General features: G+C 48.4%; 8 protein-coding genes across 8 annotated transcripts; 5 read left to right on the plus strand and 3 right to left on the minus strand.

The window, feature by feature from the left end:
- Positions 1 to 25: 25 nt before the first annotated feature.
- Positions 26 to 1,522, plus strand: N7537_011038 (DASH complex subunit ASK1; the record flags this gene model as incomplete). Its single annotated transcript, XM_056902092.1, has 4 exons — positions 26 to 116; positions 177 to 283; positions 333 to 1,320; positions 1,386 to 1,522. 4 exons carry the CDS (start codon positions 26 to 28, stop codon positions 1,520 to 1,522), a joined length of 1,323 nt encoding a protein of 440 aa, XP_056747379.1.
- Positions 1,523 to 2,043: 521 nt separating this feature from the next.
- Positions 2,044 to 2,926, minus strand: N7537_011039 (HIG1 domain-containing protein; the record flags this gene model as incomplete). Its single annotated transcript, XM_056902093.1, has 2 exons — positions 2,044 to 2,821; positions 2,886 to 2,926. The coding sequence occupies 2 exons, from the start codon at positions 2,924 to 2,926 to the stop codon at positions 2,044 to 2,046; spliced, it is 819 nt and encodes a 272-aa protein (XP_056747380.1).
- A 433-nt stretch (positions 2,927 to 3,359) lies between these two features.
- N7537_011040 (transcription factor SPN1) lies at positions 3,360 to 4,867 on the minus strand (the record flags this gene model as incomplete). Its single annotated transcript, XM_056902094.1, has 4 exons — positions 3,360 to 3,609; positions 3,660 to 4,138; positions 4,195 to 4,277; positions 4,351 to 4,867. The coding sequence occupies 4 exons, from the start codon at positions 4,865 to 4,867 to the stop codon at positions 3,360 to 3,362; spliced, it is 1,329 nt and encodes a 442-aa protein (XP_056747381.1).
- A 381-nt stretch (positions 4,868 to 5,248) lies between these two features.
- N7537_011041 (uncharacterized protein) lies at positions 5,249 to 5,785 on the plus strand. The gene is made up of 4 exons (XM_056902095.1): positions 5,249 to 5,297; positions 5,363 to 5,394; positions 5,454 to 5,520; positions 5,625 to 5,785. The coding sequence occupies exons 1-4, from the start codon at positions 5,285 to 5,287 to the stop codon at positions 5,660 to 5,662; spliced, it is 150 nt and encodes a 49-aa protein (XP_056747382.1). The 5' UTR covers positions 5,249 to 5,284; the 3' UTR covers positions 5,663 to 5,785.
- Positions 5,786 to 7,079: 1,294 nt separating this feature from the next.
- N7537_011042 (putative nucleoporin) lies at positions 7,080 to 8,482 on the minus strand (the record flags this gene model as incomplete). Its single annotated transcript, XM_056902096.1, has 3 exons — positions 7,080 to 7,178; positions 7,242 to 7,894; positions 7,948 to 8,482. 3 exons carry the CDS (start codon positions 8,480 to 8,482, stop codon positions 7,080 to 7,082), a joined length of 1,287 nt encoding a protein of 428 aa, XP_056747383.1.
- Positions 8,483 to 9,060: 578 nt separating this feature from the next.
- Positions 9,061 to 9,782, plus strand: N7537_011043 (coiled-coil-helix-coiled-coil-helix domain-containing protein; the record flags this gene model as incomplete). The annotated part of the gene is made up of 4 exons (XM_056902097.1): positions 9,061 to 9,080; positions 9,158 to 9,385; positions 9,443 to 9,575; positions 9,684 to 9,782. The coding sequence occupies 4 exons, from the start codon at positions 9,061 to 9,063 to the stop codon at positions 9,780 to 9,782; spliced, it is 480 nt and encodes a 159-aa protein (XP_056747384.1).
- Positions 9,783 to 11,265: 1,483 nt separating this feature from the next.
- N7537_011044 (glycoside hydrolase family 71 protein) lies at positions 11,266 to 12,987 on the plus strand (the record flags this gene model as incomplete). The annotated part of the gene is made up of 1 exon (XM_056902098.1): positions 11,266 to 12,987. The coding sequence occupies one exon, from the start codon at positions 11,266 to 11,268 to the stop codon at positions 12,985 to 12,987; it is 1,722 nt and encodes a 573-aa protein (XP_056747385.1).
- A 990-nt stretch (positions 12,988 to 13,977) lies between these two features.
- Positions 13,978 to 15,190, plus strand: N7537_011045 (uncharacterized protein; the record flags this gene model as incomplete). The annotated part of the gene is made up of 4 exons (XM_056902099.1): positions 13,978 to 14,060; positions 14,119 to 14,578; positions 14,645 to 14,839; positions 14,903 to 15,190. The coding sequence occupies 4 exons, from the start codon at positions 13,978 to 13,980 to the stop codon at positions 15,188 to 15,190; spliced, it is 1,026 nt and encodes a 341-aa protein (XP_056747386.1).
- Between the last annotated feature and the right edge of the window lie 31 nt (positions 15,191 to 15,221).

Genomic DNA, 15,221 nt, shown 5'->3' on the forward strand with positions numbered 1-15,221 from the left:
ACAATTGAACTTGAGAGATACCATCATGTCTCGCCAACCGTCGCAGGCCCAACGGCCATTGTCCCTCACCGAGGAGCTTGAGAAATTGGAGCAGTCCATCACCCTTACAATGCAAGGTAAGGTAAAAAGTAAACAAAACAGTCCAGCAGACCGCTCATCGTCATATGTCCATACAGAGATCGACCACAATTTTAGCCAGGCTCATCGGATAGTAACTACGAGTATATTGCCTCTGGTAGAGCAATATACCGAGCATTCCCGAGATGTCTGGGAAGGTTCCAAGGTCAGCACCGCCAGCATATACAACCACAGGCTATGTTAACTCCCTATAGTTCTGGAAGCAATTCTTTGAAGCGAGTGCCAATGTATCTCTATCCGGCTATGAAGAAAGAACCACCGATGAAGAAACGATGCAAGACCCAACAGCCACGGAGGAAGAGTTGTCCACCGACATAACCCAAAGCACCAGTCTCGACGATACCATGTCCCACGAGACGCCCTCTTCCCAGCGTCATGAAACGCCCCGACGCGACCAGGCAGACGACCTTGATCTAACAGATCTCGCAATCTCTTCTCACAGCACTCCGCGTGCTCCGGGCCACCATTACCAGCAGGTCGACGAAGACATGACAACCTCTTCAATGGAGTACTCGTCCTCGTACGAGAACCTAAGAAGACAAGTCAACGAATCCGAACCCCCATTCGACCTCCCAGACTCCTCAACCCTCCCATCCACACCAGGCCGCCAGCTCTTCTTCCCCCGTGGCGTCTCTGCCACAACCCCGATGTCCTCACCATTCCTCCCGCCCGCGTCGCAGCAGCCATCCACCGAAGACCGTCGATACCAGAAGACTTCAGACCCGGTGTTACACCAAATGCTCGACAAGACATACCGTGTGCAAGCCACGCCGCTCGGGAAGGGATTCCGCAATGTGGGCGGCGGCACGAACACTCGACCAAAGTTCAACATCACCCCAAAGCCGGCCGAGTCTACCTCCAAGTATGGATATGACGACTCGCCGATTTCCAGTCCAGAGCCGGAGGCACCACAGCTCCACTCGGAGATTTTCTCGTCGCCCATCAAAGGCGTCAACGATACCCCAGGCACGAACCGCAAGCGACGGACTAGCAGCAATCGCATGCGTGGTATGCCCAGACCTGGCATGAGTGTTTTGACACCTGCTAAGAAGTCTGCGGGTAAATCGGCTATGTGGGATAGCGACGATGATCTGGATTACGATGACGATGAGGATCTTGGGCCGAGTCCCCCTAAGACAATGCAGTTTCACATTCCGCAGAGCCGGCTGATGAGGACGCCTGGTAAGACTTGTTCCCTTGGTTTTCTTTTAGTACTACATTCATGCTAACTTGCTTCGCCTTGGTAGCAAGAGAGGCTTCTAAGCGCATTGTGACCGATTTACTGGCTACGGCTGGAGCTGGGGACATCACAGATGACTTTGGTGACGACCAAAGTCCAAGTGTAATCCGTCGCATGGAGCGCTTGGAAGATGAAACTTTCTAAGTCGGCAGTCTACCAAAAAAAAAAAAAAAAAAAAAAAAAAAAAAAGAACCAGGACTGACGACATGTTCTTATCGTTGATCTGGCTGGCATTTCATTTTCATGTGCATTAAATAACGTGCTGAATTGCCCATAGACCTCAAAATACCCACGAATACTACTATGACGTCATGATCAAATGCCAATATTTTGATAGATACATTTCCATTGAGAGAAGGAGAGATAGAGAGGGCACAGCCTATAGTATTATCATACACGTAGACACAGTAAACAAGTGTCACTTTTGGGGACAGAGAGAACCCTTGAGACATGAACAAGAAGAAAAACGCTTAAGGAATCGTAGGATATGTACGGGCAAGGAAGGTCAAGCAAGCAATGTCACCGCTATGTCCCGTCTATCATTGTTAACCAACAGAGAATTCGGGCTCTTGAGAGAAAATAGAAGAAAAGTGGGCAGCGATGTATCTGCAATGGACCTCGATCAATGGCGGTTGCGGGGTGGACAAGAACGAAGAGAGCTATATCTAGTTCTTCTTATTCTTGGACTCGGTGTCCTTCTTCTCTGTCTTGGAGTCATCACCACTCTCCTGAGACTTCTCCTCCTTCCCATCGGCATCAGCAGCCTGCTGCTTCTCGTGAGAATCATAGAGAGACTGGTGCTTAGAGCTCAAGCGCTCCTCCTCGGCAGCAACCATATCCTTCCAGAGATCGCCCTCATTGCCATTACCACTCTGATGAACAGGCTGCTCCTCCTCAACAGCCTCAACCTTATTCTTAGCCGCATCGGCCTTCTTCTTAGAGTCGAGCAAGCCGCGACCACGACGCTGATCCGAGATCTCAAAAGCGGCCGAAGCACAAAGCACACCCAGCGTCAGACCCTGTGCATACACACGAGCCTGGACAAGCTTCTGTTGTCCACTGAGACCAGGGATGCGACTGACAAGCGCAAAGGAGCCAACCATCGAGGCAACCCAGGTGGCGGTGATGATCTTGTATTTCTCGCGGCGGGCGAAGGCAGCGGCGCGGTCGGTGAAGCTCAGACCGCGCATCTCCTCGGCGCGAAGACGCTCTTCGCGATTCTCGTACCATTGGTATGCGGCATTTTGCTCATTCTCGTATTCGCGCGAGGCGTGGTCGGCCGCGATGATACCGGTGAAGGTACCAGAGGAGGTCACTAGGAAGGCTTTCATTGGCACGGTTAGGTTGCGGATTGTGTGGTAGCGACGTGCGGCAAGTAGAACTCCTGCTACGCCGCCGGCGAGACCTAGGAGGCCGCCGACTGTGCCGCCTTTGAGGACGGATCTTTGGGATTGCGTCAGTATGGGGTGATTATGGGAATTGGAGAGTGTAGTATGTAATTGCGTACCGGTAGTGAGCTTCTTCTTGTTCTTTAGTAAGAATCTTCATTGTGTGTAGTGTATTTGTTTAAATTGAAATAAAAGAAGCTCGGAGGAGGGTGAAATGTCCGATATAAAACCAAGAAAGCAAAGGCCGGATCGCATGACGTGGGATCGCGGGATCTGCTCTTTTTCCGGCGTTGGCCCCCGGCCATCTCTCGGTCTTGCACGGAACTAACTTGCCGACTTATGGTGTTTGGGGCTTTTTGTCTATAGATTGCTGACATATTTGGAGTTGAATTGCATTTACTGTTTGTTTCCATATGAATTTGCAATTGATAAAGTTTTTGCTCTTATTCCACTCGGAATGTGAAGGTGACACACTCCCAAATCCTTATTCAATCCCCGGTTGATCCCGAAACGCCCAAACACCGCAAAAAAATATTTCACATAACGGAACTGCCCGATGTCATGTTGGGGAAAAAAATCTACAGGTGCCGAATCTACCGACGAGAAGCCTTGCGTGCCGCAGCCTGGCGGGCTTGCATCTTGCGGAAACGGTCCTCGCCACTAGAACCCAAGGGACGCGCAAACTGAGCCTCGCGCACAGCTGTCTGGCGCGGAACCACAGTATAACTGACGTTGGTACGGTCGACACGAGCACGGTTGAGAAGGCGGGGAGGGAGCATCTCGCGAGCGCGGGCTTCGGCTTGAATCTCCTCGGCGGTGGGAGGAGCGCGCCTGACAACCTTTCTATATGGGTGTTAGTGGGTGATAGGGAGTTTGGGCAGCAATGAACATACGTAGGGTCATAATCGGCTTCCTGGTAGACCCGCTTCGAATAATCGTCACTGCGCTGGAGAATTGGTCGTGTCCATTCCGCCAACAGCTTCTCCGCCATTTCCTTGATGCGACGCTCGGTGCGTTTGCTCTTAGTGTAGAAGACAACCACTTTTCCAATGCCACTGGCAATCAAAGCATCCTTGTTGATAGGAAGCTTGGTAATGGCGGTCAATAGGTCACGCTGGATGTTGTACGCGGGCATCGCGCCATCGTCGAGAGGCTCGAGGAAGAATCGAACAGCTTCCAATAAGTTGATTTCTGGGTCGACCAAGGCGCTGGTGTATTGGTTGCGATTGAGGAGCATGATGACTTCGGGGAGGAGCTTGAGCTTGTGCATAGCTGGTTTTCCTTCTTGGCGGTTGATCGCATCCATTTGTGCTGCGTGGGTCATGCGCTTGCGCATATCCTCGATTTCAGCATCTGCCATAGATTCCAAATCCTAATAGTACAGTCAGTAAACGTAGGTGAGTACGTATCACCAAGCACAGCACATACAATGCCATCCTGCTTGCGGAAACGTCTCTTCGCTGGCTTCTTCATCGCCTCGTCCATAGCACGGTCGAGGGCTCGGCGACGTCCTGATGATTGAAAACCCGTTAGTACAAACTGTGTGGGGTGAAAAACCACTTGATAGTGAAGAGGAGAACATACGGGTCTCCGGGTCAAGAGTCTCCTCATCTACCTCAGGCTTATCCTCGCGCTGCTTGCGCTCACGTCGGTGAGATGAGCCTCCTTCGTCGCCTCCCTCGTCAGCTCGACGGCTCTTCTTTTCGCGACGACCTTCCTTCCGGCGCGGACGGCTCTCGCCATCCTCGGTGCGCTTGCGCTTGTGGCGACCAATGAGTTTCAAGTTATCTTCATCAATGGCAAGTTGTGGGCGGTCCTCGACGTTGACATTTTCTGGGTCAAAGTTGTCGAATTGTGCCTCGTCAACCTCGGACAAAATAGACTCGTCGTCTGAAAGCTTATCATCGTCATCTTCGTCGTCCTCTGCGGCATGTAGCTCGTCATCCACGTCCTCTGTGAGTTCTTTGGCTTTAGCAGTAGAGTCAGTGAAGTTCTCGCCGTCGTTGTCGTCACCAGCAACCGGGGTTGCGACTTGCTCGGGGACTTCGGGTTCGGGAGAGGCGGCGGGCGAGACAGCCTTGCGGTCCGGTGAAGCAGACATGGCGGTTCAGATGGTAGCAAATGTAATAGTATAGATAAAGAACCAAATTTCAAAGGTGCAGAGATCGGCTAAGGGGGTATCGCAAACAGGTCACGGTACGTTCTGCCTGGGTGATGCCGACGCCGCTCCGCAAAATCAATCGGTGCACTGCAGATTCGAGCAATGCAGGTGGGATGTAGAGGTAGGAGTTAGAAATAGAAGCACAGCACAAGCTTCTCTCAAAATTAAATCAGTAGAATGCAAGTGGACAGTGAGAGGGAGGTAGTGAAGGCAAAACCTCAGAAGTGAAGGAGAGCGGTGGTCTGTGCTCCCGTGATTTATTTCTCCAGTCCGACTTGGTGACCTCGCAACACTCAACTCTCACAACATCTATTATCTGAACTCTTTTCCATTCTTTAATCCTTCATCACACTCAAAATGTTTGCCCCAGGTATGCTCACAGTCCCATGCCTCTTTGCTCCACCAAACTCGAGCTGACGATATACTTCTGTTAAGGCCAAGAACAGATCTCCAAGGAAGAGATCAAGGTCAGCATCACACCATGACCTCTGCCTCAAGTGGCATCTAATACTAATATATTTTACAGGCTGGTGAGATCGAGGCCAGCCAGACCGTCCAACTGGCTATTGCCGGTGGTTTCCTCCTCTACCTGTGTAAGTCAAGTATCTAGTCCACAAGGCCTTGAAAGAGCAGACAACCCGAGACGAGTCAGAGAAGAATTCAGTGGATCGAAAACTAACATGTTCACCTAATACAGCCCCCTTCGCCGTCGACTTCGTCCGCAAGTTCCTTTAAGCCGGTTGACCCGCCTTCCGCTCCTCTTTCTTGCCCTTCCCGGACTGTAATCGACGAATCGCTGGTTATGATTTCGTGATCACATGCAGGAGAACTGGATAATCGATTTTCCCCCCTGGCATAAATTTTTTTCCCGGCCGCAATTGGCCAAGATCGAGCATGGACATCTAATCTATGGAAAGCTCTTGAAGCTCATCTACTATACCTTTTGGGTCTGCTGGGTAGTGTCGGTTGGGTGGTGTATTACTATTGTGCATATGTTTGTTGTCAATTGTGTTTTATGGGATATACAGCAAATCAACATAGGAAATTGCAATATATCGGTTCCACAGAAACAGGAATTTGGGTCTTGCTAGCTTGTGGTAACAGTAATGAGTCAACATGACAGAGCGGAGGAGTAGTTGGTGTCATATTTGGCATGAACTTATTTCACGTACTCAGTCTGCCACAGTATCATTGTCAATGTATTGAGATTGTCTCTTTGGATGACAACCCGTACTTGAATCTTCCACTCTGAAACGGTTTTAGTTAGCTCGGTGGGACTAGCTATATACGATACCATGACTCTCAAAGAAGATGGTGTAAGTTTGTGTCTCGTGTCAACGCAATGCATACTTATCTTCGTATTTCTGCATAATATCCTATGTATAATTGAATATACAATCACGGAACACTTACTGGTTTTATAGTAGTAGACTCGGTGGTACTAGATATATAAGAAGTTGTGTAACCCACAGAAGATGTGATAAATCTATGTAGCACGGAGCATCCCTGGGTTGACAGAGTATATTGGTCTCCTTATTCGGCCTGTAGTTGAATAGCTTGTCTAGAACTTGGGTTTGAAAGGTGCGATACCTATATGCATGGATCCAGCATCCTCCGTACTCAGGTGGGACTTTACTATATTACGCAACGGTTTCACGAGATTTTACTCTACTAAACTATTAGAAATGGGGATGGAGATTGAGGCAAAAAAGCAAGTAAAAGAAGTCATGATCGAAACCGAGAACGATCGACAGGTCAAGCCTAGGTGGAGAGAGCAAAAATGAGAGAATGCCCGTGGACGTTAGCTAATTCTAGGTAGCCAACGCCAAAGGGCATGGAATATAGGGAGTTGAAATTAACTTTGAGGGAACAAGACATCCAGAAAACAGTAGTAGACACATTACTGAGAAAGCAGGCCCCATAAATTTGAGGCAGCATCAACAGACACGCTCCAGAAAGCAGGATGAGAGAGGCAAAAAAGACACCCAGAGTGGAATGTAGAGTGTTCAGCAAAGAAGTTTGTATTCAGTTATGTATTACAATGGCCTTATCCCCAAGAACGCCGGTACCCCGATGGCCGTAGACATTAAGTCCAAACATGTGAAGAAATTGAGATTCGAAATAGCAGATAGAAAGTTATAGAGCAATGTACTCAATTCCCAATCGCTTTCTCCACCTCGTTGAAGTCTTTCTTGATTGACTCCATCTCCTTCTGAAGATGCTGAATCTGAGAGTGGTAATCATCCAGAATCTGGGAGATATGGTTAGCAAGCTCTTCCGGCACTGAGGGTTTCCCAGTTTGGGAGCGACGAACCTTCTTTGCTGTCTTCAACGTCTGCTCATCAATGTCATCCTCCGCTTGTGCCACGTTTACCCCGGCGCGATCCATCTCCACCTGCAGTCGCTTGGAGTGTTCGTGGATGGCCAACATACGTGCCCAGATTTCTTCAGCGCGGCCATTAAGAGACGGGTCGAAAACGGCACGTTCCAACTCGACAAGCTTTTTCTTCAACTGCTCCTCCGCTTCATCCATGGCGTATCCTCTGTTGCGAAGGATCTGTGTCTTGGCAGCGAGAGAGAGGCATCGTTTGCTCAGAATAATGTGTTTCCGCCGGCAGTCAGCGATCTTGACGGAAAGGTTGAGGTCATGCTTTGAGAGAAGCCCGGTCAAGCAGTTGTTGATCTCGTGCAGGCGCGACTGCATCATAGTGAGGAAGTCCCTTTGTCGCTGCGCACGCTTACCGAGGTCCCAGAAGCCCTTTACAAGCACAGGGACATATCCTGGACCCGGTCGCTTGCGCAAAGCCTCCTCCCATTTTGACTCGTCATCTTCAGGACCAGGTTGGTAGAAAGGAGCGGCCTCCTCGCCGACATTGTTGTACAGATAGGCTCGGAATGGCGAGCTTTGGCTGGGCGGATCCCACTTATCCTTGATGATGGCTACTTGCATAGGAACAGTTCGGTGCACTATAAAGAGTCTTGTCAGTAATGCGTAGTAAAAGTTTCCACAATCGGCTCACCCCCAGTAATAGCACGGCCAGGGGACCAAAGGCTTGACGACAGAGAAGGTTGTTGCTGTTGGGGCTGTGGCGTGGTCATCGTGTTCTGGCCGAATGCATTTGTTGGTTGCTGAGTGTTGGAGCCCAGACCTCCTCCTAATCCCCCTCCTGGCTGTTGTGTTTGCTGCTGGCCTCCAGAGAAGAGGCTAGCTTGCGGCTTCTGTAGCGAGGAGCCGAATGCGCTTCCTTGCTGTTGCTGCTGCGGCTGCCCCAAAGCACCTGAACCGAAGGTATTCTGGGGCTTCTGTGGATTTCCGAACAAAGATCCTGATGGCTGCTGGGGTGTGGCACTTGCGCCGAACGCACTTCCGCCAAATGCACCGGTTGCTCCCGTTGATGTCGTTGCTGGCTGTTGAGTCTGCCCGCCGAACAGTGTGCTGGTGTTGGTACTAGGCTGAGCTGCGGTTGCCGGGGCGCCAAAGAGAGACGGCTTCGGTGCAGTGTTGCCGAACATGGACGGATTGGCCTGAGGTTGGGTTCCACCGAAGAGAGACATGATGGGCAATCAAAAAGGCACAAAAAAAAAACCCCACGATAAAGATGGAGCGCGTCAATGGATCAATAAAGCACTGGCGCAGCCAGATTAAAAGCGCCGATGGGAAATAGAAACAAGTCCAAGGCGCATAGTCCAGGGTCTGTAGGTTGACAGTCGAAGGAAAGAAAGCTGAGGGGTTCCTCGATGGAGCTCGAAGGCCGAGAAAGATGAGAGCCGGAGCTCGATTTGTTTGTGTCACGTGACGGTCTATTGTTCGAAAACAGCTTCAATTCATATTGAATGGAAGATGTGAATAATTAATGAGTTGACATTGTTCTATTGCTCTGTGTTATTGTCATAATTATTTCTGTTTTTCTCATTAATCTATATAATCAACAAAAGCAACACTCATTCATGCTGTATCCCAGCACCACACCTAGGCAACATGTTACGCTGACCTAAGCACCACCACACCAGCCAATCACCAACGAGCCAAATTTCATTCCACCGCAACCCGCAGCTCTCGACTATCGATCTCCGAGTCTCGTCTCAATTGCACCTCTTTCCCCTCACAGTCATTCTGACAAGCCACCGTCGCCATGGCCCAAAGAGATGCTCGGTATGTATCTTAATTACAATTGCTTCCTCTCTGTCAAGCTCTATGTGAAACGCTAACCTCCCTCCCTCCGCGCACAGCTTCAACCAGACTGTCCTGGTGGACACCACGCCTATGCCCGATCACATTCCCAAGGTGGAGGAGATCGGTGCCACATCTGCACCCCTGATGAGTGCAGCTTACTTCATTGGAGACCGCTGCAAGGTCTTCAATGACGACTTCATGAAGTGCAAGGCCGAGGCCAATGGCCGCGGGGAGATCGACTGCTTGAAGGAGGGCCGGAAGGTCACGCGCTGTGCCGCTAGCGTGTATGTTCCCTTTGCAGTTCACCTTTGAGTTGATAAGAAGATATTGACCCGTCACAGCATCAAGGACATCAACACCCACTGCTTTGACCAGTTCAAGGCCCACTGGGAGTGTCTCGAGAACAACAACCACCAGCTCTGGGAATGCCGCAGGCCCGAGGTGCAGCTTAACAACTGTGTCTTCGACAAATTGGTATGACACATGTCCTCCTACCTCAAATCATCTCAATCACCTCACATCCATCGCATCCGCTATCACCCTTGGACTAGAGCTAACATACAATTTTCTTATTCTTTTTAGGGCTTGAAGAAGACCCTCCCTGGTGCCCCCGAGAACCAGGTTCCTGTCCACTTGCGCCCCAAGCAAAAATACGCACAGTACCCCGGCCCCCAGTGGTAAACACTCTCCCGGTTTACTTTGTCCTCTCTAGACCCGCCCTGATTGCACCCTCATCCTTCGCTCTCATAATCTGGGCACTGTCTTTTTTCTATATCACTGTTTTATTTGGATGCTCGACCGTAAACCCGGTCTATGTTTGTGTAAATATCTCTTGGCATCATGAATGGTTACATGATTTTCTGTTCAATCTTTCCAAATCCCCTTGTCTTGCTCACATAGCATGCATGGGACGACATGTTTCCCAACTCATTGCGGCTTGCAATGGCATGTTTTCGAGTTAGTAGTAGTACGGACTCAAATGCTGCCCGCTAGCTCGAAGACCTCGGCTTGATGCATACGTAGGTAACCATTGCAGTGAAGAAGCTAGGCACATTACACATTGACATTCCTCGGTGGAGAAGTGTGTACACATGGGCTATCGCTCAGGTTTACCCATGCACCGCAGGGTCTCACTGTGTATAGAACATGTCCCAGCTATGTTTTGCTTCCTATATTTGACTCTGTCCAACTCGTAAGCACCGGGTATGATGGGTTCTTGTTCTGGGGGCCTGTGTGAACCCAGCCAGGCCCCACAGCCAGCTTTCAATATTAACTTCCACTTTAGGTGGTTGGTGATAGTATGCATGTAGCTAGCGGTGTGTGGAACACCAAGTTTAGGTGGGATACACATACCGGCTTTTCTACCAGCTCCCAGTGCTTTAGTCTTCCTGAACATATTCATGGATAATATTGCTGGACATATCAAGTTCTATGATCTTAATAGTATAGCTTTGAGGAGATCTGGTCTAATGATATTTTTTTCCATCGCGATCTGGACCGAACAGTTTTTCGGGCTGATACAAAGACTTAACATCAACCGTTCTGCAGAGTCTGAACTAAAATGACATATTGTTACATTCTATAATCCGAAGAAATCCATAACTATCATCATCCTTCACCTGACTGGATTGCAGGGGTTTAGCCTGCTGGTCCATGTGTGTAATTGAGCCCTAATTCCGGCCTTCCGATATACTGCCTCGTGTAACTAGGCCTCTGAGATAATCCGAAACATATCTAAGTAAACTTTTTTATTGAGGTTCAATAGTTTCCTTGTCACAGCATTGATTAACAGAATTTGCTATTGAAGCGTATCTGAGGTGTTTCAGAATATACATATGAAAGCAGGTATAAACCCCGAGTATTAAGACCAAAGACATGGGGAAAGTACAACAAGAAAAATGTCAAGAGTACGCTTAGATCCCGATGTACAAATAGCGGACCTCCGGCATCTATCTATAGACATCTAGAGAGGCATAGATGCAGGTATCAAATTCTCCACCAGAATCCGTGCATGTGCAACAGCAAAACAAGGACATAGATAATGTATACAAAAGCAGCTCTTATTTCTCTAGAGATTCTCCATATTTATGTGCTACTTACCTCTATAGTCAGAGCCACACACGCAGGTTGACATGAAGTCGACAGTATTCTTGATTCTATCATTATGGGGAGGCGTCCAACACGCCCAAGCAGCGGCCGTGTTCGCCCACTTCATGGTAAAAGCCCTTCAACCACGATCTATATCTCTGCTAACATCTTCCAACTCCAGGTATATAACTCGGAGAACTTCACAGTCTATGACTGGGAAACCAACATAGCAGAAGCGCAAAGGGCGCACATCGACGCCTTTGCCCTGAACATCGCATACAACTTCCCGACAAACAACCGCTCCTTAGCGAACGCATTCACCGCTGCAAACGCCCTGAACTTCCAACTCCTCTTCTCATTTGACTATGTAGGCAACGGCGCCTGGCCAGAAGGTGAGGTGATCGGTCTACTCCGAAAATACGGAAACAACACAGCCTACTACCAACACAACGGCAAACCCTTCGTCTCAACCTTCGAAGGCTCCTCCAACGCCACAGACTGGGCCACAATCAAAAAGTACACAGACTGCTTCTTCGTACCCGGATGGTCAGCCCTAGGCGCAAAGGAAGCCCTCGCCGTCGCCCCAGGCATCCCAGACGGACTATTTTCCTGGGCCGCATGGCCCGAAGGCCCAGACCCGATAAACACCTACATAGACTCGACCTACATGCAATGGCTCAAAGACACAGGCAAACTGCCGTACATGATGCCGGTCTCACCATGGTTCTACACGAACCTCCCCGGCTACGGCAAGAACTGGATCTGGAACGGCGATAACCTGTGGTACGACCGGTGGCAGCAAGTGATATCACTAAAGCCGGAGTTTGTGGAGATCATCTCGTGGAACGATTACGGCGAATCGCACTACATCGGCCCGCTGCATGAAGGTGCATACGCGACCTTCGAGATCGGTAATGCGAGCTACAACTACGCCGTCGGACACCCTCATGACGGCTGGCGCGATTTTCTGCCTTTTATTATCGATGTCTATAAGGGCTCCAGGGCGACTGTTACTACCGAGGGTGTCACTGCTTGGTTCCGTCAGGCTCCTGGGAAGGCTTGTACCAATGGTGGCACTATGGGTAACACAAAGACACACGGACAGAAAGAGTTCCCGCCTACGGACGTCTTGCAGGATGAGGTGTTTTTCTCTGCGCTTCTGAGGTCTGCTGCTGATGTGGACGTGTCGGTTGATATTGGTGGTGTCGTGCAGGATGGGAAGTGGAAGAATAAACCACACGGTCCAGTTGGTCTTTATCATGGCAGCGTGCCATTTGATGGCAATACTGGAGAAGTGGTCGTGACGGTGTCGCGTCGGGGAGAGACCGTTGCTGAGATGCGCGGTGCATCGATCTCGGAATCGTGTCTGGATGATATCCAGAACTGGAATGCCTGGGTTGGCACCAACTTTGCTAATAATACGATTTCACGACATCCGCCGCCTTCGCCAGCCCCGACTGTAGTTTCTGCGGCGTCGACTCTTTTGGCGCTTGGGAGGATTCCGTTGACGATTGTCTTTGTGGCTTTGGTTGCGAGTATGGTGGCTGCGACGGTGACGCCTGTTCGGTATGAGACATTGGTTTTGACAGTCCCGATCTCGGAAGTTTCTCCTTCGGTCTATAGTCCTACCAAGGGTGACGACTCTAGAAACCTATATAGCTATTGCACCAGCTATGGTTTATATCCAATCGGCGGCTATACTTTCACAACGACAACGACGGGGCCAGTTACACCTTTAACCTCCACCGGTGCCACATCTTTCGCATACGACATATATTGGAATTTGGACTGGTCTTGAAAGCAGCATTAATTGGGCTTCTTCTAGTAGCCATGTGCTACGGGGTCTTAGTTATCACTACACCACACCGCTAATTGACAGTGAATTAGCTGCCGAAAGTGGCTACCTTCGACGCCGCTTTAAGCTCCCTTTTTCTACAACCATCTTAATCATCCCAATGCGATATGCTGAGGTTTCTTATTGTTCAGCTCTGAAATATTTGATCAAGGCCTGGATCGAAACACTTTTTAGTTACACCGCGTGAGTTCTACCATTTCTGTAGCTTTTCTGAGTCAAGAAGTACACATTATGCACCTCAAAGAATCGTTCTATTTTATAGCCGAGAAATTAATGTCAATTCGGCACTTCCGGTGCAATGTTATTATGTCAATAGTTTCCACTAATCCTAAATAATCCTCATGTAAAAAGGTTCAAATATTTTGGCGCTCTAATAGTACCCGTGCACACCAACATATACCCTATCAGAACCGCTTTGCAACTTTAAACTCCAATAACCCCTATTCCAAGTCTGTTCTTTAACTTTATAATGCGAGAGTCGTTGCCCGTGTAAATTAGTTAAGTTTTATAGTCAGCTGACTGTGAAGATTGAGGCACTCTTAACAGGCACACGAACTAACACATGCATAACGATACCCCTAGTTATATATCTCTAGTTCTCTAACGCTATAGAACCAACTAGTATATTTTCTATATTACCATATGGCAGAACTACTAGTTAAGACTGAAGTGGAATAACATAGTCTCCACCTGAACCAATGGTTCTCGATATCAGCGCGTGACTTTGGGACCCTTAGTAAGTAGTCTACCAGTTAACTAGTTAGTTAAGTATTTATGTGGTAAATGGTGAGACATTCCGAGGTCCACTGAAAAAAATTAAAAATTAAAAGAAAAATTAAAAGAAATAGGGTCTTCGGTAGATGAATAGTAGGGGTAAAATAATCATCTTAATTTTCCACTCCATCTAAAGGAACATTGTGCAAGTTGAAACACATGTATAGACCAACTACGAAGAATGAATGGTGGCTATGTGGCCTACTGTTCACGCAGGGTATCTTGACAATCGCCCTTGAGATGTAAGTCTTTCTTCTCCTCCCTATATACACATGATGATCTAACTAATAGTTAAACCAGCTATATACTTGTGCAATGGCAATTATGGGTAACACCCACAATCATTCAGGTTGTGGTATCTTACATGATTCCAGTCACCCTGGCAATTTTGATTTTTGCTTGTGTCTACGAATTCATTCTTGCCTTGGATGCAATTCACAACAAAAACAACTTTCTCCTTTGTGCAATCTACATTAGTAATATGTGCAGTTTCGCGTACTCTGTTATGAAGTACCAACTGATGGAATCGACCACTACGAGGCTATTTAAAGATCGCTATAGTCTTCCAACTTTGGTCGATACCACCCGCAATGTCTGGCCTCTGATCCAGCCGGCTTTGATCGCTGTGTGTGTCATCATAGGAGTTTGCACTCTGGTTATGTCGCCGTGTGTATACTTCCTACACAGAGAATATTCCTGGACTATCTACAAATGTGTTCATGGAAGCCGGCAAACCCGCACGCGGTATCTGTTCTACGAGGTAAGATCCTCTCCTTAGCTTACGTTGTGACGGGTTCTATAGAAGCTTTGCTAAAACCTAACACAGATCTTCTTGGTCCTGATAAAACTCAACTTCTACTTCTTGATTGGGTTCATCATCCAATATAACTTGATCGACGTCCATTCCATCGGACTAGAGTACATATTAACCATGTGCCTCATCCCAGTTGCTTTCATCTGCATGCTGCTTGGTATATACTTCGTTCAACATGAGCGAACATGGGGTGTGGTTGGTGTTATAGTAAGTATTACGTCTCTTTCAGCCTAGAATTTTGCAGGAGCTTTATCACTGACACCATACAAGATATGCTACTTGGGTCTAGTCGCATATCTAATTAGCCGTATTATCATTCTCTGCAAGGATTCTTTTCTAGGGAAAGATATGATGCTTCTCTTTGCCGTTGTCTCATTGCTACTCACCGTTGCAACGGTTGCTTGCGCCATTGTGTGCATTACAAACTTCCATCAAGGCTTCAAGATGATCAACAGATCGAAGAACGGTGTCGCGCATGATTCATACTTTTTGCAAACAGGATTTCTCCCTTTGTCACATCCATCTTCACGCCCGCCCTCTCGGCTTACATTGGATTAAACCCGCAGTTGCTAATTGCCTGATACAATAA

The sequence above is a fragment of the Penicillium hordei genome (assembly GCF_028827395.1).
Source record: "Penicillium hordei strain IBT 12815 chromosome Unknown utg000006l_segment0_segment0, whole genome shotgun sequence".
NCBI classification, from domain to species: Eukaryota; Fungi; Ascomycota; class Eurotiomycetes; order Eurotiales; family Aspergillaceae; genus Penicillium; species Penicillium hordei.

Coding starts and splice junctions, on each gene's coding strand:
- N7537_011041 (XM_056902095.1), top strand. Junction 5,395..5,453: donor TCTCCAAGGAAGAGATCAAG/GTCAGCATCACA, acceptor TATATTTTACAG/GCTGGTGAGATCGAGGCCAG. Junction 5,521..5,624: donor TGGTTTCCTCCTCTACCTGT/GTAAGTCAAGTA, acceptor CACCTAATACAG/CCCCCTTCGCCGTCGACTTC.